The sequence below is a fragment of the Mytilus edulis genome, chromosome 1 (genome assembly GCF_963676685.1).
Source record: "Mytilus edulis chromosome 1, xbMytEdul2.2, whole genome shotgun sequence".
Classification (NCBI taxonomy): domain Eukaryota; kingdom Metazoa; phylum Mollusca; class Bivalvia; order Mytilida; family Mytilidae; genus Mytilus; species Mytilus edulis.
Window position 1 is genome coordinate 45041089 of NC_092344.1, and position 22927 is coordinate 45064015.

At 30.8% G+C, this 22927-nt stretch overlaps 1 protein-coding gene across 2 annotated transcripts; it reads left to right on the plus strand.

The window, feature by feature from the left end:
• Positions 1-581: 581 nt before the first annotated feature.
• Positions 582-22095, plus strand: LOC139512762 (inter-alpha-trypsin inhibitor heavy chain H3-like). Of its 2 annotated transcripts, XM_071300645.1 has the most exons (15): positions 582-1620; positions 3461-3624; positions 6260-6370; positions 7404-7636; positions 8459-8622; positions 10539-10827; positions 12716-13395; positions 14081-14168; positions 14986-15156; positions 17124-17198; positions 17604-17678; positions 18090-18164; positions 19604-19714; positions 20971-21279; positions 21791-22095. In XM_071300645.1, the coding sequence occupies exons 1-15, from the start codon at positions 1519-1521 to the stop codon at positions 22006-22008; spliced, it is 2865 nt and encodes a 954-aa protein (XP_071156746.1). In that variant the 5' UTR covers positions 582-1518; the 3' UTR covers positions 22009-22095. The 2 variants fall into 2 exon arrangements, with proteins under 2 accessions (XP_071156746.1, XP_071156756.1); XM_071300655.1 differs by lacking the exon at positions 18090-18164 and having other exon boundaries at positions 585-1620.
• Positions 22096-22927: the final 832 nt, after the last annotated feature.

Sequence of the window (22927 nt, forward strand, 5' to 3'; positions counted from 1 at the left end):
AGCAAAAATTACTTTGTAGAATAACTATTTATAACTGTCTTAATAAATTATATGATTGTGATAGTTTAACTGTTTTTTATAATACGTATTAAACATTTGCTAAATTCAGAATTGTCACAATCTTTGTATAATAGTTATCATAAGTACCAGGATTATAAATTTAGTACGCCATTCGCGCGTTTCGTCTACTTAAGACTCATCAGTGACGCTCATATCAAAATATTTATAAAGCGAAACAAGTATAAGATTTTTATTTTTATTTTCAGTAACTTGTTTTTCCTGATTCCTTATAACTTGAGGTATAATAGAGCAAATATTTTTACTCACATATTGAAAAACAAACAACGTGATGAATTAATGATGTAAATAGTTTAGGGATGTTTAAAAAAAAGGAATCGGCAATGCACTGTTGCTTGTGAACTTAGGTATACGATACAATCAAGGTAAGCCCTCATATTAGCTGTTCAATGCTATGTTCATTGAAAACATGACGGATTTATAATTCGGCAACATCTCATCCATGGAAGAGGATATGTATTTGTGTGGGATACCTTAGAACTCATTTATTCCTAATGCTCTTTAATAGACACTCGTTGTTGTACGGTTAACAAAATATTAAAAATTTTCCGCAGAAACAACAACATATTTTTTATCGTGAAGATATATTAGACATTTCAAAGATTCTCTGTTTCTAAGAACGGACTTTTGTCGATCATTCACACAGTTTTTCAGCTTATGAAATCGACGTTTTATCAGATACATGATTGTTTAAACCCATTCTAATGAAGTGTCATCTTCATCACCGTAAGTCTATCGTAGTCCTCAATGGAATCCATAAATTTTCAGAAGTTATGGTTAAAATTGATATGTTGGGGTCCACTGAACTTAGCAACATGCCATATTACATTTCGAAGATGTTCGTGTTGGATTATGTTAAGATCTTAAATAATTTCATCACCAGACGAGCTATAAATATAAGGCGAGTGGGAACAGTCACATGTCAGGAGTTCGTTTGAGGTATTCTATGGAATCAAGGTCCAGCACTTCTTGCTTATAGTTAAATACATAAGGCTCAATGTTTTTGTGTAACTGAAGGAAACAACAGAAACAGACTGATTTTGAAAATAAAATTGAATTTTAGATGTTACCTCCTTGTGATGAAGAACGTTGCTTGAAAAAAAAACTACATGATAACCTGCTTGATAAAACATATGTTTTCGGTAGTATAATTCTTTCTTTTTGTTCAATTAAAAACTGATTAAGCGTTCCTCAGTGAATTATTTCCTATTACCATATAGTGTTACACTAATTAATCATACTATATTTAACCTTCTTTAATTACACATACTGTTTGAACAACGTTTTTAAACAATCCAGGGGATTTTTGTTTCACAAATTATGCTAATCAGATGTATTAAATCCGGGAACGTTATATATTTTTTAACCTTTTATCACTTTCGTAAACACAATGTTGTTATAAAAGGATAATCAACCAAAACGAAATTGAACAAGTTTATAATGCACAGAAGTATCAACATGTGTGTTACAACAGTTTCAAAAGTATATCTTAACTTATTGTGCTTGCTGTTAATGCAAGTTAAAGAACAGGTACTTTCACAGGTAAGTTTTTTTCTGCTATCTTATATAATATTTTCTTTCGTCTTTGCGAGATATATTGTATTCACCTTTGTCTACAAAAGTAATTAAAATGTTTTCACATAAAACAGATATACAACACATGCCAATTTAAACTTCATCTCTCTACCTTCTCCCAAAAGGTAATTCAATTATGTGTTTTTCTTAACTTAGTAGCCCAACACAATAAAAAGTCATGTGTGATGGAAAGTTAGGAAAGTTATTTTCGATAAGGGATTACAAAAGTTATATCTTAACTTTAAAATCGAATCGAAAATTATAAAGGATCACCGTAATTACTTAATATTTCATTCGTGTAATGCAATATGACCACACGCACGATTCTTTTAAACGAGTTAACATTCATACAAATATCAAATTTTGAAAACCATCGAAACAAAAAACGTATTTGTCAATTTAGATGATACGCATTTATGTATATATTCAATGTATGATGTTATAAACTAGCACACAGAAATAATATTCTATGTTTAAGACAACATGTTTGTATAAGAACAAGGTAAGTATTACACCTTAAGACGAATAGATTAATTATCATTGTAAACAATGAAATGTCGTAGCTAATAAACAACATTTTCTTATTGTTTTGACCTGTTATCTATTTCTTGCATTTATGTACGGAGTGTCATAGGAAAAAGTGATACGAAAATCTGCGTTGATTTGAATGGCATAAGACATTATTAAGACGTTTCCATTTAATATTTGTTAGGTCATTGATAATTAAAAAAATTCAGGACGATTTACATGACAACAGACAATAACACATAAAAAACTCAAACTTTAAGTTTTGACCTCACAATCTTCATTTTGTTACAATTTATGTCATTCTGAAGCATTAGTTATGAAAGGTATAAATATAAGTGTACTATATAATTTTTCATCGGATATTTTTCTTTCCACATATGCAGATATGATGGTGAATGAAATTTTAATGTTCGAAAACAATACTTTTTTTTCTTTCGAAAGGCTTAATATAGTTGAACGTTGTTTAATGGTATAAACAATTTTCAATATTTTCACACACTTTTGCGAACAAGGGATCGTTTCGAAGTTAGGAATCATCTATATTTGAGGGACATTTTATTCTATAACTTAACGCTACGAACTGGTATTTAATACCTGAAGAAATGTATTCGACCAGGCTTGACGAGGGAATGGATGAAATGGTACCAAAAATTGCACTGTAAAATCGAATGTTATTTTTGATTTGTGTAATTCAATTAAAATTCTTTGTTTACATATTATATAATGTTTTTGTAGTGTTCATTGATGTCATCTGAATCCTCCTTAACTGAAGAATTGTATTTGCACTTGCCTTCATGAAAAAATTCATTTGTACATCTTGTAAAAACTAGGGATTTTAACGATACCTTAAAACCAATTTCATCGTTTCACTATTGACTTCTGCATGTTACGTGTTTACCCACATATTCGTTGAAAACCAGAGGTACAAATCTGTATAATTAAATATAAAGACAAAAATCAGATTAAACAAATAAAATCCGATGATGTATCCATGGGTTAAGAATGTCATCATACATGTTTCATAACGAAAATAGAAAGTATAAAATTTAAAATGTTTAAGAACTTAGAGTAGAAATCACCAATCAGAAAATTAAATAATTGGTAACGAGATAACACATTTAAAAAAATCACTGCCCGTTTGGGGTCAATAAAACGCTCGTTCTGACAAAACTATTTTGTGTTGTAACAATGCACATCATTGTTGTTTAAGCTTTTGGTATTATATGCTGCTGTCAAATGTTTATCAAGGACTAATAAGTTCTTGTATGATTTTTTCCAGACATTAAAACCAGAGATAAAGTCGATGCACATTTCATCAGATATCTACTTCAGATTTGCTACAACAGTAGTGGAGACTAAAATTCTCAACGTAAATCAAGAAGCATCAGAAGTAATGTTTGATATGACTCTACCAGATTCAGCTTTTATAACAGGCTTTACAATGTAAGACCATATTGCTTTACTTTTACCGATAGCCCTCGATATGGTCTTTATTGAGAATGAATTATCAGAAAAGTACACAGTATATGACAATTAGTAAATTTATGCTCCCAAATGTATTATACGATAAAATTATCAATTAAACTTAGTATAACAACATTTCACTACCTTTCCTAGTGAATCTCAAACAAATTCTTCTAAAAAAAAAAACACTTCATTTAAAGGTAATTTTGAAAAACTAAGAATTTTCTTATCCCACGCATAGATTGCCTTAGCCGTTTTTGGAATTTTGGATCCTCAATGCTCTTCAACTTTGTACTTGTGAGACTTTATAAATATTTTGATATGAGCGTCATTGATGAGTCTTATGTAAACAAAACGCGCGTCTGGATACTAAATTATAATCCTGGTACCTTTGATAACTATTTGAGACTTAACATGTACCCTATAACGGCCAATCAGTCAATCAAAGATAATAGCATCCTTAAAACTTTCGAAGAGATTCCTTCAACAGAAAAGTATATTTATTTCATCAATCCCTTACTCTTAGTGACGTACTTCTTTTTTTAATAAAACACGCAAATTATAATTAGAAGAAGCACTATAATAAAAGTAGAGGATCGATGAAATAATATACTTTTGACATTTTGCCATTGAATTATTGCGATGTTAAATCAAATCAATATTTACAGATATCAAGTAGTCAGAGTATAGATTGAATGCTGGATGTCTTTTTTTTTTAATTTGCGACACAAAGTCCAAGATTGCGTTTACGTTTGGTAGCTTGTTCAACATTTTGGGACCGTGGGACCTAGACGATGAAATATAGAAATTGCACTACATGGACAAAATGCATATACAATTTTCTTCTTATTCCTTTTTTTTCGTTTTGCTATTCAAAGACTACTCGACTATTACACACAACGAACCTGTATTCAATCAACCCCCTTATAGAAGCAAGGTGTAGATACTTATTATACATGTTATAATTTCATTGATACAAGGTTGTTGCCTACGGCATTTAAGAAATAAGAATGCCAGTATTATTTGATTAACTGTTATAGGATATGTTATATTAGATATTGTCTTTGGCAATTCACAATTGCCAAAGACAAAATTTTAATATAACAGATATATGAGAAATGTATACCCATTATTATCTTACCTTCTATACATTTCTAGAAATATGATTGGTTAAAAGCGTCCGCGTAGAGACCATGTGTATTTCATATTAGGTTAGTAGGGAGGCGGTGCTTATTTCATACACGGTTGTTAGTGGTGTTACGTTCCTTCATAAAAATAATACGGTACTGAGAAAAAAAACTTCAATTGACGAAGAAATTGATGATTAAGATTGAAATAAATTCATAAAACATATTTAAACCTAACAAGTTGTTATTGTTGTCATCTGTTTTTGTAGGATCAATGGAAGTAGTTTCTTATTGCTAACAGTATTGAAGACTTGCTCATTTTGATAGGTCACTAGTCTAAATTTCACACGTTATGATGGTCGGTAAGATAAATTATTTACATAGTGTGCTAATGATGTAATACGGTATATATGGGGTCAGTAAATTCTGACCCCATATATACCGTATTAGATCACTAGCAAATGTAACTAATAATACCTTCCATATATTGTCTGCCATTTTTCTTGTTGACCCCTTCACCTATTGCTTTAGATTAATATATTCTCATCCAGTATTTCAAATTTATACAGATGACGGCTCCAAAAATCGGAGCACAAAATGTTACCTCGTCTTGAAAACAAAAGTTCAATCAAGTTTAAATCTAGCATTTTATTGACTATTATTTGTCTGTTTCTCTATATATTGTACCTTGAATATAACTGTATTGTTCGTCGATATTATACAAATATAGCCTTTGTATGAGGTCGATACAAGGATATATTGACCTGAAAGAAGTATATGGACTGAGGACGAAGTCCGAGGTCGATATACTTCTTTTGGTCGATATATCCTGTATTGACCCCATACAAAGGCTATATTTGTTATATTATTAATTTCCGACCATGTTTGTATCAAAATCGTCATTTAGGTTTGTTGGAACTTATAGATATTACATTGTCTCCTTGACAATAACAACATGCTAGTTGTTATTTCATTTACTTTTTTGGGGGACATCTTATGTATTTGAAGATTTTTTTCGTCAAATAATCGATCACAGATATCATTTGTTTCAAAACGTTAAACAATATCCTGAAATTCATTACATGACGTCACAAAGTATATCGGTTTTAAGATATTCTAAAAATAACCGTGCAATATGCTTTTTGCCGGTCAATATGCTTTTTGCTATCCGCCGTTTTCTCTCTACCTTCGAAAATATAGTTTAACATGTGACTATCCCTGAACGAATCAAATTTGTTAAAATATACGAATTAATAATATTAAGATATATCTTTTGAATTTTCCCATAAGAATCAATCATGTTTGATACCCCAATTTCATATCAATCAAGTCAATTAAAAGTAAGTTGTTCGACGAATAGTATAATTCCCACGAATAATTGATGTTTTTTTTATATTTTTTAACATAATTCAAACTGATGCATGTGTTTGCTTAATTAGAACTTTAAAGTCTACATCACGATCCCTTACAAAAACTATATTACACAGGGAAATAGGAGGCAAGCGATATGCTGGTAATGTGAAAGAAAAGGAGAAAGCTAAGAAACAGTTCGAGGAAGCAAAAAGTCGCGGTGAAAGTGCAGGTCACATTGCTGCTTCGTAAGTGTAAAGATTTTAAATCTTGCATACAATACCTTTAGTCTCTAAATACTTATTTTATTCAATTGTTGAACTACATTTGCCAGGTTTTCTTAATAGAATACATAAAGACAACAGTAGTTTATCGCTGTTCAAAAGTCATAAATTGATTGAGAGAAAACAAATCCGATTACAAACTAAAACCGAGGGAAACCCACCACTTATGAGAGGGAAACAACGAAACAAACGACAATGAAACACACTGACACGAACTATAAGGTAACAACTCCAATTTTACTGACTTGCTACATGACATTTTAAGAAATAATGGTTGGTTAAACCTGGTTATGTGGCTAGCTAAACCTCGCGCTTTTATGGCAATGTAAAGCAAACAACTAAAATGACAACAGTACATGACAGGAATACAGTACAAATAAATTGCAAAACAGAACATTGAACTGTCCATCACACGACTGTTTCAACGCCACAAAAGTGACGTTTTAGGTAAATTTCTAAATATTTGATATAATTCAGGTTTGGTTTTTAAGTATGTGATTTGATGTATTTGAATAACAATTACAAGAATATTAATACAGAAGTGGGTTAGTGACTGCATAATTAATTGTATAATCTAGTTTTGTCGTTATTTCTACTATTTCAAGAAACAGAAATTATGATTATAACTATAAATGGATACAAAAAATGAAAGAACAATATGTTTAAGATTTTCTGTAATTTTCTTGCTTGTAGTATGTACCTATTAAATTTCTGAAAATATGAGGTTATTGTCATTACATTAACACATAAGTTAACCGCGTTACTAACCTTTCACAACAGTAAGCAGATTTGAGAGCATTGTAATGTGTTTTACCCGGTGTACGAATTTTCAACAAAACAATTGAATGGTAACAACAGTACAATGATGAATCAATGTTTGCATTATCATACATTTAACTGTTAAATGAAAGTATTTTGTCATGAATAGAAATGCATGGAAGTTAGCAGAAAACTTTTTCATAAATTCAGTTAACAATATGACATATGTTTTTTACAGCCCAAGAACTTCAAACAAGTTTAACATACTTGTTAATGTGGAGAGGAATGCATCGGTTGTTTTCAAACTGAAATATCAAGAATTGCTGAAACGAACCCTTGGATCATATCATCACGTGATTTATGTAGATCCTGGTCAAATAGTGGAAGACTTTGAAATAAAAGTTTATATAAGTGAATCAAGAGATATAATAGATCTATCAATACCACCACTTGATGGCAAAACAAAAGTTGGTAAGAATATTTGTATAAATAAAAATTTAAAAGGGGAAAACAGCATAGTCCAAAAGGATTTTATTTACTATGTTTGCAACTTCAGGCTAAAAAAAAAATACTGCATATTATTTCAAGCATTTCCCGGAATAACAAATTAGGGAATTAGATTTGAATAATTGTAGCCTCAAGGAATTAACTATTGCACAAAACCAAGATAAGAAAATTGTAAAGTCCAAACGATAGTTAGTACATCATCACAAATAAGAGCCATGTTTTTACTTGAACTAAATGAAGTTAATGTTCGAAAATATAGAATAGAGCCAAGTATCATCAGCATTAAAATAGATTTTCATATCAATAGTTTCCACCGTTTAAACCTAACATTTGTACAACTTGAATACATGTAAGACTTTTTAAACCCTTGTAATATAACTGCCCATTTTGTTAATGAGACCTTTAGGCAATTTCGTTTTTTCTTTGAATCCGGTTTTGGAATTGAAGATTGTAGTTTTACAAGAATGAAATATAAGACCACCTTTAAATAGCAGCGAATTAGAACTTTGAATTAACATTTTTGTTTTCAAGTATTTTAAATTTCAAGTTATAACATAAAAGATAGTTTAATAATAAATGCAGCTTTCATTAAAAGTTTGAACAAGGTTTTTTAACTCCTCTTTTTGTGTTACTTTTTTTAAAACGTTTAAATCAAAGATCAGTAAGTTGCTTTATGATAAATAGGGCATGCAATATACAAACATGTCATAGGAATGCTTGTTTCAATATAAGTAGTTATATAATAAAAAATCTAACTTATTAACCATGAACTTTATTCTATTTTAGAAAATGTTAAATTTGTTAATATTAAACATGTTTCACCAAAGAGAATTGACATAAGATACGCTCCAAGTGTTCAGAACCAGAAAGCAATGTCAAAACAAGGTATCTCTGGACAGTTTAAAGTGAAGTATGATGTAACTAGGGACAAAGATGCTGGAGATTTATTGGTAAAGTTTTTTTTAAGGATTTTCATAGTTTGTTTTATCAGTTGCTAAACATGTTGAAGGCTGTATTTAAGGTGGTATGGGAGTCTAAATTAAAATTGATAGAATTTGTTCATATTTTGCCAAAACGTAGTATTCAAAATTTGATAAAAATGATAGGTCACCGCGCATTTTGTCAAGCTACAGGTTGTGACAAAATGACACATTTTGTATGGATTATACAGGAAAAAGTATCATTATGTGATTAGAATCTAAACTCAATGATAGAATTGTAAAATAAAATACGAGAAGATAGCTTTAAGAAAATGCTTTAAGAATATGAAGAGAAAAGATAGGGTCACTATGTGTTTTTTCAGGCTAAAATACAAAATAGCAAAATTTCATGTAGATTCCTTCAGAAAATGCACCTTCAGAGTTAGCTTCCCTGAAAATGCCAATTTAAAAACATTAAAAATTAAGCGCAAAAATATATACACTTGCAAAAATATTAAAAGGAGTAGGTTCAGTAAGACCCATTTTTGGCCCCATAATATAGCAGTTTTACAAAATTGTGAAAATGTAAACCTTTAGTTATTTATTGGACAGTAGAATGCTTCTGCTACATAAATATGGGCTGTTTTTGACAATACAATGCACATATATCCGGTACTAGCACCATTAAGACATGCTAAATTACTGAAATCTTCATAATTCTAGCATTTTAGTTAAATTTTAGACGGTTTTCGTGTAAAACGAAAGTGGCCGCATTCGTGTTCATCCTTAATATTGAAATGTAAGTTGTATTTGATGATAATACATAACATATATAAAAGTTGAGGATGAACACGGATGCAGCCACTTTCATTTTTACCAAAAACCATCTGAAAAGTGACATTTTGCGGCATATTAGGTAGATTTTTCATATTTGAGCTTGAATCGAATCGTTTTTAATGACTAAATCTGTTTAAATCTTTCACATAAACTAATTAATTCAAATAAAATAGACACTTAAGTGTTTAAAAAGTGGTCAAAATCTTTCGTTAGATGAACCTGAAATTTGAGGCCAAAATCGGTCCTTACCGGACCTACTCCTTTATAAATTATAATCTTATAAATTGTTCTTCTAAATGCAAATTCACATTAGTTTTCTGCATTCCTACATCAAATTTTGCTAACTTTATTGATAATCTGGACCTCAGATTCTCTTGTTTTTACAATCCAAGATGGTGAGAACCCACATACCACCTTAATTGTATACATTCAATATAAAAAAACGAAGATGTGGTATGATTGCTAATGTGACAACTCTCCACAAGAGACCAAAATGACACAGAAATTAACAACTATAGGTCACTGTAAGGCCTTCAACAATGAGCAAAGCCCATACCGTATAGTCCGCTATAAAAGGCCCCGAAATGAAAAAGTAAAACCATTCAAACGGAAAACTTACGGCCTAATTTATGTACAAAATATTAACAAATAACATATATGTAACACATGTACATAATCAAACGACAACAGCTGAATTACAGGCTCCTGACTTGGGACAGGCACATACATACATAATGTGGCGGTGTTAAATATGTTAGCGGGATCACAACCCTCCCCTTACCTGGGACAGAGGTATAACAGTACAACATAAGAACGAACTATAAAAATCATTTGAAAAAGGATTAACCCATCAGATGGATAAAAATACAAGTGGACGTTCATTGAACTTTTGTGAGCAGCTTTCTCTTTGGCAATCATACCAAATCTTCTTCCATTTTTTTTCTTTGCCTTGACATCTTGCCTGATAAGCAATCAAAAGAACAGTTTACTTGAAGGCAACTATAGATAGCAATCAGTCAGCATAATGAACTTGAAGAATTAAAACATAAATAAAACAATGAACCAAATAATCTTAAAGTCATGCTAATTGTGAAGATTATATTTTACAGGTAGTAAATGGATATTTTGTTCATATGTTTGCCCCAAAAGACATTAAACCGCTATCTAAAGATGTGATGTTTGTGTTAGACAAAAGTGGGAGTATGCAAGGAAGAAAAATGAACCAACTGAAAGAGGCAATGAAGCTAATCATTCAGGATATGAAACCAGAAGACAAATTAAATATTTTGTTTTTTGACAGCAAGTTTGATTGGTTAAGCAAAACTGAAATGTTAGAAGGGACACAAGTTAATTTTGATAAAGCAAACAGATTTATAGACCCCGTTATTGCTAGGGGAGGTAAGTTATTTTAGTTCTACTTCTTAAATGAACATTACAGTTTTTGATATTTATTTGATTTCTTATTTCATGATAAACTTGAAGTCAAAGACTAAATAAAGAGATCAAATATTGCCGGATTTCAACAAATACCTGAAAAGGATATATGTGAACAAATGTAATGCAGAGCTCAAATAAACACAAACTTTCGTTTTCGTCTAAATGCTCACACTTAGAGGAACAAAAGGTTTCGTAGGTTTTTTTGCTCAACCCAAAGCTTTAAAAACTTTTCGACTTTTTTTTACAAAAAAAAATCTCCTCGTAATGTTAGATATGTCGAATGATATTACTCCCGTTCTTCAGAAATCAGTTGAAGGAAAATTACTGATTAACATCATAAAGAATGGTGGTGCGTCATTTGTTGGAAAGATAATAAAACATCTCTTATCATATGCAACTTTGGAATTTCGGAACCTCAATATGCTTTAAAAGTTCATACATTATTTAAGATTTTTTACTTTAAAATGCGATCGTCACCGATGAGTCTCTTGTAGACAAACTGATGCGCTTCCGACTTACTAAAATTATCCCAGGTGGTATTGATGAGACAGCCTCATATTTTTAAAATCATGTCTTTTCCTATTTCTATTATGTGATGACCCTCTCGTAGACCCTGGATCTGACTAGTTATGGACTCTAAACTAATTCGCAGAAAATTGATGGTTCAATGTGTGATTACGTCCGATAACAGTTAAACAGTAGAACAAGTAAATTCGAGCCTATCGGAATTACAAAACTGTTTATGCCAATACATTAACTGAGAAAAAAAGAACTACTTTAGGTGACAAGGCTATACAATAGTTAAAGATATTTTAATGAAATAATGTTGTTTCGTTACCTGAACAAGGTATGTTTCATTTTGTCATTCAGAGAATACACTCTTTGTGCATTTATTGGTTTTTGGCCCTCTAATACATGAGGACATTTTCAAACTGTACTGTTTCACAAAACGCTCGCAACACATTATTTCATAAAACTCAAATCAAGCCTAATATTGTTTAAATCAGCCGCTGATAAAACAGACACATTTAACTAACATTCTTAAATTTTTAAATGTACAATTTCAATTGCAAAGCCCCATCATCATATCACCCCTAAGAATATATAATATACAATTGACATACTACGTTCTTATGTTTTACTGTTATACCACTGTCCCAGGTTAGGGGGATGGTTGGGATCCCGCTAACATGTTTAACCCCGCCACATTATTTATGTATGTGCCTGTCCCAACATGCCCAGGTCAGGAGCCTGTAATTCAGTGGTTGTCGTTTGTTTATTTGTTACATATTTGTTTTTCGTTCATTTTTTTATATATAAATAAAGCCGTTATTTTTTTCGTTTGAATTGTTTTACATTGTCTTATCGGGACCTTTTATAGCTGACTATGCGGTATGGGGTTTGTTCATTATTGAAGGCTGTAAGGTGACCTATAGTTGTTAATGGCTGTGTCATTTTGGTATCTTGTGTACAGTTGTCTAATTGGCAATCATACCACATCTTCTTTTTTATATATTGAGTGTTTATTAATATTTCGTATGTCTTCCTATAAAATACTATTCATTTAGATTTTGAATTTAGCAAGGCAATGACCGAATTGAAAAATATCTCCGTCTGTAAATTTTACAAAAGTAGGTCTCGATCTTTTTAAAGGCAAACATATTTTCTCTGATAAAGTCATAATCTGTCTATCACGGGCATATTACCGAATTTCAATGGTACTGTGTATCTTACGGTCCGAATTCAATTATTTTAATAAACGAAAAAATAGACAGAGATCATAAGATCAGTGACGGAAAGTCAGTCTTTGCAATTTGTGATTAAATTAGTTTAACAAAAAACTTTTTAGGAACAAATATCAACACAGCAGTAACAGACGGAATAAAACTTTTAACGAAGCACTTAGATACTAACAGATCAGCTATAGTAATGTTTCTAACAGATGGACGTGCAACTTCAGGAGAAACTTTACAGAGTAATATTTTAAAAAATGTAAAAACTGAAAATGAAGCCAGAGTACCTATCTTTAGCTTAGGTTTCGGAAACAATTTGGATTTTAACTTTCTGAAACAGATGTCTGCACAGAATAATGGATTTGCGCGACGAATATATGAAGATTCGGATGCCTCTTTGCAGATAAAGGGATTATATTCTGAAATTTCATCCGCTCTTTTAAAAAATGTATCTTTTGATTATGTGGGTGACGTTGACATGAACACACTTACACAGACCCGTTATCCATCGTACTTTGGAGGTTCAGAGTTGATAGTTTCTGGAAAAATGAATTCTAACGATTCTAACATCGTACCCCGTGTCACGGGTTGGAATAATGGATACATAGATCTGATATGGAAACCAAGACCAGTTCCAGACCTGAAAGCAATTACCACTGATACTGATTTAGCAAAAATAACAGAAAAAATGTGGGCATATCTCACAATTAAACAGTTGCTCAAAGACATCGAGGATGATATAACGACCACTATGAAAGACAAAATTAAAGCTAAGGTTATCTCTTTGGCAACAAAGGTAAGTTTGATTTCTGATCCCGTTTGACGTTAAACGAATTTTCTAAACAGATATTGATAAAATTACCGAACGGTATATTAAAAAAAGTGGGAAGGTAAAAAAAAATCAAATTGGACAAACTCAACGCTTGACTTTATCAGTCCAAGGAAGGAAATGAAGTACATGTAATATTTCTGTCCTAATACAGGTGTTTCCAAAGTAAATGATGGTTTTATTGCTACCTAAATACCCCAACTGTATTGAACATGTTATTTTGAAACAGTCAAAGCTTTGTAAACATACATTACAAACATCAAACACAACTGTTTATTTAGTGTAGGAAAAATGACATATACAAAGAAAGACAATAACAATTAAAACCAAGGAGTAAACCAAGACTCACAAAATCAAAGGACATTTACATCAACAGTTATCAATAATAAATAAGAAACAACACGAACTCTAGTAAAAACCGGGAGTGAAATCAGGTGCTCCGAAAAAACTGGACAGTTAATAAAAAACATATTGGAAAATCGGACATTAATATTATGATAACAACAATTAAACAAATTTATCTAAAGGGTTTTGCCCTTAAACCGAAGTACTAAACATTGATTTACTATTGCTTTTTTAATATATATATATATACACACAAATATTTGGAGCATAATGAACATATAAATGACACCAAAATTTGTCTTTTAAGTACCAGTTTGTTACTCCCTTTACATCTATGGTAGTAACTGCACCTGAGCTCCGACAAAAGAGACAACCAAGACCGTCCAGCAGCCAAAGTGAGTAGATAATCATAAAATACCACGGAATCTCATTTTCGAATTTGTTTTTTCTCAAGAATACAAAGCACTTTAAAATATAGATAAACCAAAGTAAATAACACATTGTAAACAAAAAAAAATCTCTGCTTATTGCATCAGAATTTATATCATTTACTAGTGTTTCCCTAAATCATATCATGCATTTTTTATTCATAAAATAATGATGAAATTTGCTTATGAAGTATATTTTAAGGTTTTAGTTTTAAGGATAATTCATAAACTGTGGTTTCCAATAAAAGTGGTCACTTATCAATACGCTTAAGGCTTTTAAAAGAATTTCTTGTAATTAAGCAACAGCAAAGTTGTATTAGTGAACAAATAGTCAGTACAGTTTTGTGATATAGTATTTTAGTAAACTAGAAATTGATAAACTAGAAATAAAATAACAATTTTCAAAGGTACCAGGATTATAAATTAGACATAAACAAACTTTTAAAATTTGTAAAGTTATTGGTGTTTCTTTTCTCTAAATGGTACACACTTACCAGACACCTACCATTTCACGATTGAAAGTTTTAAACTATGTATGTAGTGATGATGCGAGTGTTGAATTCATATCAGGTTTTTGATATATACAAAGCTTGCAAAGAAAAATCGTGTTAGATTTCACTTCATTTCAAAATTTAGAAAAATATATATAACTAGGATGAATAATTAATACATGTCTTGCAAAAGAATACGATGAAACGTTTACATTTAATGATACAATCGTATATATGTTATGATAAAGATGAAATTAACACTAATACAATGATTTTTTTTTATTTATTCACAGCCCATGGTATTAGTTCTCAACTTCTCGCTAGTGGTCCCACTAGTTTTCGTAGTATGGGAACCGGGTCTGTATCTCATTTTCCATCCAGTAGAGGAAATATTGGAGTTGCAGTTATGGGTGGCATTGGCGGAGGCGGAAGAAGTTTTAGCGTACAAAGCTTTAAGAGACCAGGTATTTAGCAAAAATATTTTTCTTTCATTTGTTATGTGTAAACATGTCAAGAAATTGCCATGTCAATTGCCTGAAATATTCTTCAAAATACCTATTCGGTAACTTAAGTTTTTTTTATTGATACTATAGCTTTTCTAAGTATGTCAGTATAAATGTACCCAAGGTGTTTTATATTTTGGGTTTAAAAAAAAAGGAATTTATATGAAATTGAGAATGACAATTGTCTTTTCTGAGAGTTTTGATTACATGCTCTTACGACTTTTGTGATTTACAATTATCAATATTTCTTCTAACATTGCGATAAAGTAACCCTTGTATTTGACACTTACCTTTTCAATACAAAAAAAAATTTAATCAGCGGTTTGAAAATTCAAGTCTTAAAAGGACTTCACATGCATATGCATGACTTTATTTTACCTGAGAGAGTACTGCTAAATCAAATACTAGACAGTATGTTTGTAGTAAAGTTTTGTACAAAGAACAAAAAGGACAGAATTGGAATACTGTAAACCAACTAAATTTCGCGAGCGATTTATTTTCGCGACTTTCGCGAGTAGAAAAATAACGCGAAATTAAATCGTCGCGAAAAGGAATAACTTGGATCTTTCCCTATCAAGCTACATTAAATAAATAAGAAAATCGCGAAATTAAATCGCCGCGAAGTTGACTAGCTGGGTATAAACGCGAAATAAAGTATCCGCGAAAATAAGTTGGTTTACAGTAGTCTTTTTTAAAATAAATGTTATTTCTATATTCTTGAACCGAGTTGACTCGTTCCTGATTGATAATTAAACAGTATAATCGCCAAACGTTCTGAATATGCACATTAAAGCATTGATTTTGCCGTTTAACAACCGTACATCCATCGTCATCCATCAGTTGTTGCCAAAACATTTCAGAGGCTTAAGTTTAAACAATTTTTGTTTTTATTATTTGATGAACTGGTTAAACAAAGAAAGCGGTTTCTTGTATTTACTCTAATCGGGAACGCCGTCCTCACTCCCCAAATGTATTATAAAACGAAAGCCAATGATGTATATAAACTCGAATATATGGTGATGTACACGACTGCAAGCGTATTTGCTTATAAAATGGCAAAATTCATGCTATAACTTGCATGTATTTTGCCATTTTATTAGGCAAATAATTGACTTTCAACAAAGACTATAATAACAATAATTCAAAATTTAAAATTAGGGCAGTTTTACAGAACAGTACGGTGTCTATAAAAAATCATAACAGTAGACCATTTCAAACTGTGTTGAATGCTTCATCATTAGCTCACAGTTGTTCGGACAACATCTACCAAACTAATATAATGATTGGCATGGTCTATATATGTCAATACGTGGAGCCAAGAAACAAAGAACTAGTGGTTATTTATATGTGTTACACCTTGACGGGCATTATAAAAAATAACTAAAAGTACCTAGACATTTTGTAAAATGACTGAAATTTTGAAACAAAATTCAACAAATTGCCTGTTCATTTGAAGGCAATTTGTAGAAGAAGGATACATTGAGATGTAAATGTCTCATACTTTGCATACATCACCCGCCAAGCTAATCCAAACTCAGTGAAAATGTCACAATCGGAAAGAAGACACAACAAGTGAAATTACAGATCAGACAACTATTCAGATATCTAAATTTATAAGATTGTGACAATCAACATTAAATTCAAAATGTATAGAACATTATCGAATAAATAACAAATCAAACGACTACATCTATACTATTTCGGCATATTAGCAATGTATCTTTTATATTGGTAATATATTTTGGTATTAATCAAATACAATATGTGTATGGGACTGGCATAATAAAGGGTTGCAATATATTCATTTTTTAAAGATTGATTGATTGATTATACTTTTTGCCACCCCCATTTAAACATAATTGTTACTAAAATTACAAGTCAGAAATTATTATCTAAGAACGAATATAATGTTGTTGTTTTTCTTTCAGCTACGACAATACTACCAACGACAGATACCACCTTTGACGTTTCCATTATCTCTAAAGGAACTGTCTTAACTCCAGGTACCTATTAATTATTGTTACACAACGTACAATCTATTAATTCTTGTCTTCACAAAATATAAATGAACGATGACAGAGTAAGCAACAGTATATAAACAGTCACATTCTGAAATTAAATCCCCAGACTTGAACAGGGATGCAAAAGTCGTGTCCCCTGTTTTTACAAAATACTGAATAAATCACCAAACATGTCACGATTTCTAGTTATATTTGTATCAGTTTTATCATTCAACTAAAACCTATGTATGGAAGTAGCATGGAAAGGGTTACAATATGTTAACTTATAAACGATTGATTTGTTGATCATACTTTTTGCCACCCCTCATAGAAACATAATTGTTACTAGAATTACAAGTCAGAAACTATTATCTAAGAACCAATATAATGTTGTTGTTTTTCTTGCAGCTAAGACAATAAGACCAACGACAGGTACAACCCTTGACGTTTCCACTATCTCTAAAGGAACTGTCTTAATTCCAGGTACCTATTTATTATTGTTACGCAACGTACAATCTGTTAATTCTTGTCAACACAAAATATACATGAAACGATGACAGAGTTAGCAATAGTATATAAACAGTCATATTTTAAAATTAATTCCCCAGACTGGATCAGGGATGCTAAACTCGTGTCCTCTGTTTTTACAAAATACAAAATAAAATAACCAGACATGTCACGATTTCTAGTTATATTTGTATCAGTTTGCTTTTTTAACTTAAACCTGAGTTTGGAAGTAGCATGGAAAGGGTTGCAATATATTCAGTTTTGTAAGATTGATTTATTGATCATAATGTTTGTCATCCCCCATCAAAACATAATTGAAATTAAAATTACCAGTCAGGAAAATTTATCTTAGAACCAATATAATGTAACATGTTGTTTTTCTTGCAGCTACAACACTAAGACCAACGACAGATACCACCCTTGATGTTTCCACTATCTCTAAAGGAACTGTCGTAATTCCAGGTACCTGTTTATTATTGTTACGCAACGTACAATTTGTTAATTCTGTCTTCGCCAAATATAAATGAAATGATGACAGCGGTAGCAATTATAGTATATAAACAGTCAAATTTTCGAATTGATTCCAAGACTGGATCCGGGATGCAAAATTCGTGTGCTCTTTTTTTACAAAATACTGAATAGAATCAACATATTGGTCACCATTTCTAGTTACATTTGTATCAGTTGAAATATTGTCTACAATCATAGTAAAAGCACTCTTATTCAGTTTACGTCATTTTTTTTTCAAATTCAGAGGAATATTATGAATTTTGATCCGCAACCTAAAACAAATAAACAAATGTTAACGTGAATGGTCATTTTCATCTGAATAGTTTGAATGACTTTACAATAAATTCTTAAATTAAAACATTCTTTTGGTTATATTTTAGATTTATATTTACGGTGTATTTAGTACTGTTCACACGAATCGCGCTTGCATTCCATTAAGAACTGTTCAGTGGTTGTTCGAACCGTTTAGTAGCTGTTATTAACCTCAACGTAAAAAAACAATCTAATGCATTGTCTGGAAGGTCCTGTATGGAAGCAAATCATTCAGCAGATTCTGAAACAAGAATATCTAAAAAATACATTACTCAAAACAAAACCATTTTTTTACGGTCACACTTTTCAGTTAATTTTAGGATTGAAATGACCGTTTAGAATTAACATAAAAAATCATATGCTAAAGAAATGCAGGCAAATAAAACTTGTGCATGTATGTATATATTAGATACACAACAATTGTATGCAAGTGTGTATAAGATGTCTTACTTCTGCTGTATTAGCAAAATATATACCTAATTTGCTCCAAGTTGTAAAAAAAAAAAAAACCAGCTATAAAAAAATGATAGGATCAGCGTGCAATTTCAATGTTATGTATTGCGAAAAATCAATGAACAATTTTGTTAATAACTGAGATTGATCTCTGAAATTTTTCAATTATTATTTCTAACGAAAAACAAATACCATCTTCAGTAGAGTAAAGTAATATACAAACATTCATATAATTATATCAATTTCGTTATACTTAATACTACATTTAGTATAGACGAATATATATCATGTGTCACTCCATTTTGAAGTGAATATTTTAAATGCAATTATACTTTATTGAAGAAAAAAAAAATTTCACAAAGCCATCGCTTTACACATTTACGCCAGAAGTTATTACTTGAATATTAGCACAATTATTGATATCGAAAAATAATTACGATACAGGTCAACCTAATATAACCTTTTGTTTTGCTTCGGTACGCAAAGCAAGACTTATTCTTAAACTAAAAGGATGTGAGTATACCCCAAAACTGTAATATGTTTTAAATTAGCAGAACAACATGTTTGAAATTGCTTTTTGTTATGCCAAATATGTTATAAATTTATTATTTGTCCTCTGTATTTAGATCAAAGATCTCCTAATTTCTTCTTACACCTGAAAGGATCAACAGCACCTCTCTGTATGAACCTAAATCCAAATGAAACAGGAAGATACCAGTTCTTATACAGTTCAAGAAGTAAGATATTTGAAATATTTGAAATTAGTCAAAACTTATTTCACGTAGATAGATAGCTGAATACTCTACTGACCTAATTACGTAATAAATTCCTACAGATTCGTAAGTGTCATCAATTGAATTTTTGTTTATTCTGAGTTGAGTACAAAATCGGATAATAATTTTAACAGTCTGCCTAAATTTTGCTGTTTATGTGTAGTCCCCGGTGTCCGCGCATCACCTGATTTCGTCATATAAGCAATGTTTCAGATATAGAATCATTGCTGTCAAATTTTATCAGATTGAAATAAATTTTGATCTGCATACTTGGTAGTGTATTTGGTTCAAATTCAATAATATTTCGTAGCATAAAATCTTTCTTTTATTCAAAATATGTTATTTTTAGCAGGCATGCGCGTAATCACCGGATATTTGAAGAACTCTCAACATCTCCCTAATTTTGAACACCAATTACACAAAATCTTTAGGATGAAACCATACAAAGGCCGTACGGTGACCTATAGTTGTTAATTCCTGTGTCATTTTGGTCTCTTGTGGAGAGTTTGTGTAATAGGTAATCATACCACATCTTCTTTTTTTTATATATACAGAAGATTTTATGAAATAAAAGAATTTTAAGAATTTGTTCACATAGCATTATCCGATAATTTGTTTTATCAGTTAAGTAAAGTGAAGTTAAAAGTCTTAGGTGCGCGGATACACCGGATAGCGCCGTAGTCAAAGCAATGAGGTTAATTCCGAACCCAAGAAACGTCTAATTTTGACAGTTATATCCATTAACAAAAGGTGGCAACACATCATCTCCAAATGCTTTCTCATAAAGTGACGTTATTTTCACAAAAAAAGTTTTTCATTCTGTGCTGGAAAGTTTTTATTTGCAAAAATAAGAAGAATTTTTAAATGGTCGAAAATTTGCCAAGAAAATATATTGTAAAAAACTGTAACTAAGAATTTTTAAGATTACAGCTTTCAAATAATAAGCTGACAAAGACTTGGAGTTCGTCAAATTTACATTATAACTAAAACTGTATATCTTATGACAATGATTTATTTCTAGGACATATATATGTATAGGGTTTTACATAAAATATTGGAAAAGTTGATACATTATATGAAATATTTCCATTAACGTACAAATCTTAAACATCTATTCAATATTTTGAAATGCAAACATATAAATGCTACTCGAAAATGTCAGTTTCATTTCAAATGTTAATATTGATATATATATATATATTAATATATGTCAATTTCAGAGCCACACAAAGCACTTCATATAATCTTTGAAAAGACAATAAATCAACAGAAGAAAATAGAGAATATAAAAGCTGTCGAAATTCGGGAAGGAACAGAACAACAATATTTGGACTCTACGGTTTTAAAAGTATCGAATGCCACTTCGAATGTTACAAAACTATGGAATGACATCAGCAACAAAACAACGACCGATTTTCCGTCATACAATTTAACAGTTGCAGTATCCCCTTATAAAGACCCGTTATTAGGTTTACAGCTGCATCTTTACATACGACAAAGTAACAACGTTAATGCTACGGGACCATTACGTAAGAATTGTTTAAAAACAACAATTATCATACTGATTTTCAAATCGCTCTCCAATTTTTGATATTGTATATTGTTAAAAAATATCACTTTGTCTCTGTAAAATATCTTCAAAATACACGTTCAACAAAAGGATTTCCTCTGTATTACAAACCATATAAATTGTCAGTTACACCTTAATGTGCGTTTTTCCGGTCAGTTTTAGTTACATGACCTTTTACTACCACTACATGTAGCTATAGCAAGGTAATTGAGCACTATTTTTCTATAAAGCATTTCGTCTTTTAATTAAGGAGTAATTATTGTTGAACCTCACAATTTACGGGCTGTCTAAAAGATGTATCTCAGTCTTTCTTTGTGAAGTACATACATTTGTATCAATATGTTTGTGTGAAATTTTATATGTGCTGTGCAATGTAGAAGACGCGTCAGTGTTAATAGTTTTACTAGTGTGTTCACTATGCCCCAAAATGTTTGTTCAGTTTATTATGCTTCTTTTATGTATTTTTATAGGTTGGTTTGTTGGAATGGAAATTAAAAGCTTTGGGTTAGAGTTGATTGTGAAGCCGAATGAAGGAAAACAGTTTACCGTCAAAAAATTTAAGTTATTGAAGTCTACGTCTGTATCTTCATATCTAACAGACTCGTGCTGGTACATAATCAACCCAGAAAAGGAAATTCCACAATGGGAAAGCTTATTTCAGCAAAAAGATGTCGATACATGGTTATAACTAAAACGAAATCCATATGAAACTTTAAAATATATCAATTACAATGTATATCTGATATATCATATAAATAGTACTCTTATAAATATAGGAATATTAGTCATTTCATTGCGCTTGTTTTCGACAGGGATTAAGACATATTGTTCGCGTAAAAAAGGCTTGAATAATTGTTACAAATTATCCAATCATATGTTAAAAAAGATAACAATGAAAAATGAATAGGGCATATCAAAGTCAGGTGGTTACGTTAAAAAGTTTACAAACAAATTAAACGTTGGATTCGAATGAATTGGCATCACGTGTACTCCAAACAAAAATAAACAAAGTGCATCAAAATAGTAAACTGATGCAAGTATAAATTATATATTTTCACATATATAGTTCCAAACTCTTGGAAGCGGCAATAACTACAATAAATACACAATTAAAGAAAAACATTGTGTGGCAGATCAGTATTTCACATTTAAAGGCAACTCAAGACTACGAAAAAATAAGTCATTTTGGAATATTATGATGTTAGTAATACAATGTAAAACCTTGTACAATCCATTTTGAATTTGAGTTGATAATGCATTGATATCTGACCCAGTTACAATCCACCATATTAAGACTTTTGATTTCCTCTCAAATTCAATGCACTGTCTCTCTAGCTCAATGTTGTCTCAATGTAAGATTCCTTTTTCTCATTGAAAGTTGTATTTAGATAGACAAATTCCTCTATCTTATTAAATGATATTCAATATTGTTCATCATGAAACTGTCACAATCTTCTAATACAGTATCAAGGCAGCTTTTCGAAAAAATAAACAAAGAATATATTACTTTATAATGTGTGACAGACCGAAATTTTCAGATATTGAAGACAATACGAGTAGCCACATATATACACCGTACAATCGTTTGTGATAATTTCTCATTAAAA

Coding starts and splice junctions, on each gene's coding strand:
- LOC139512762 (XM_071300645.1), top strand. CDS start 1,519: ATGCACAGAAGTATCAACATGTGTGTTACAACAGTTTCAAAAGTATAT. Junction 3,625..6,259: donor TTTATAACAGGCTTTACAAT/GTAAGACCATAT, acceptor TATATTACACAG/GGAAATAGGAGGCAAGCGAT. Junction 14,169..14,985: donor AAGACCGTCCAGCAGCCAAA/GTGAGTAGATAA, acceptor ATTTATTCACAG/CCCATGGTATTAGTTCTCAA.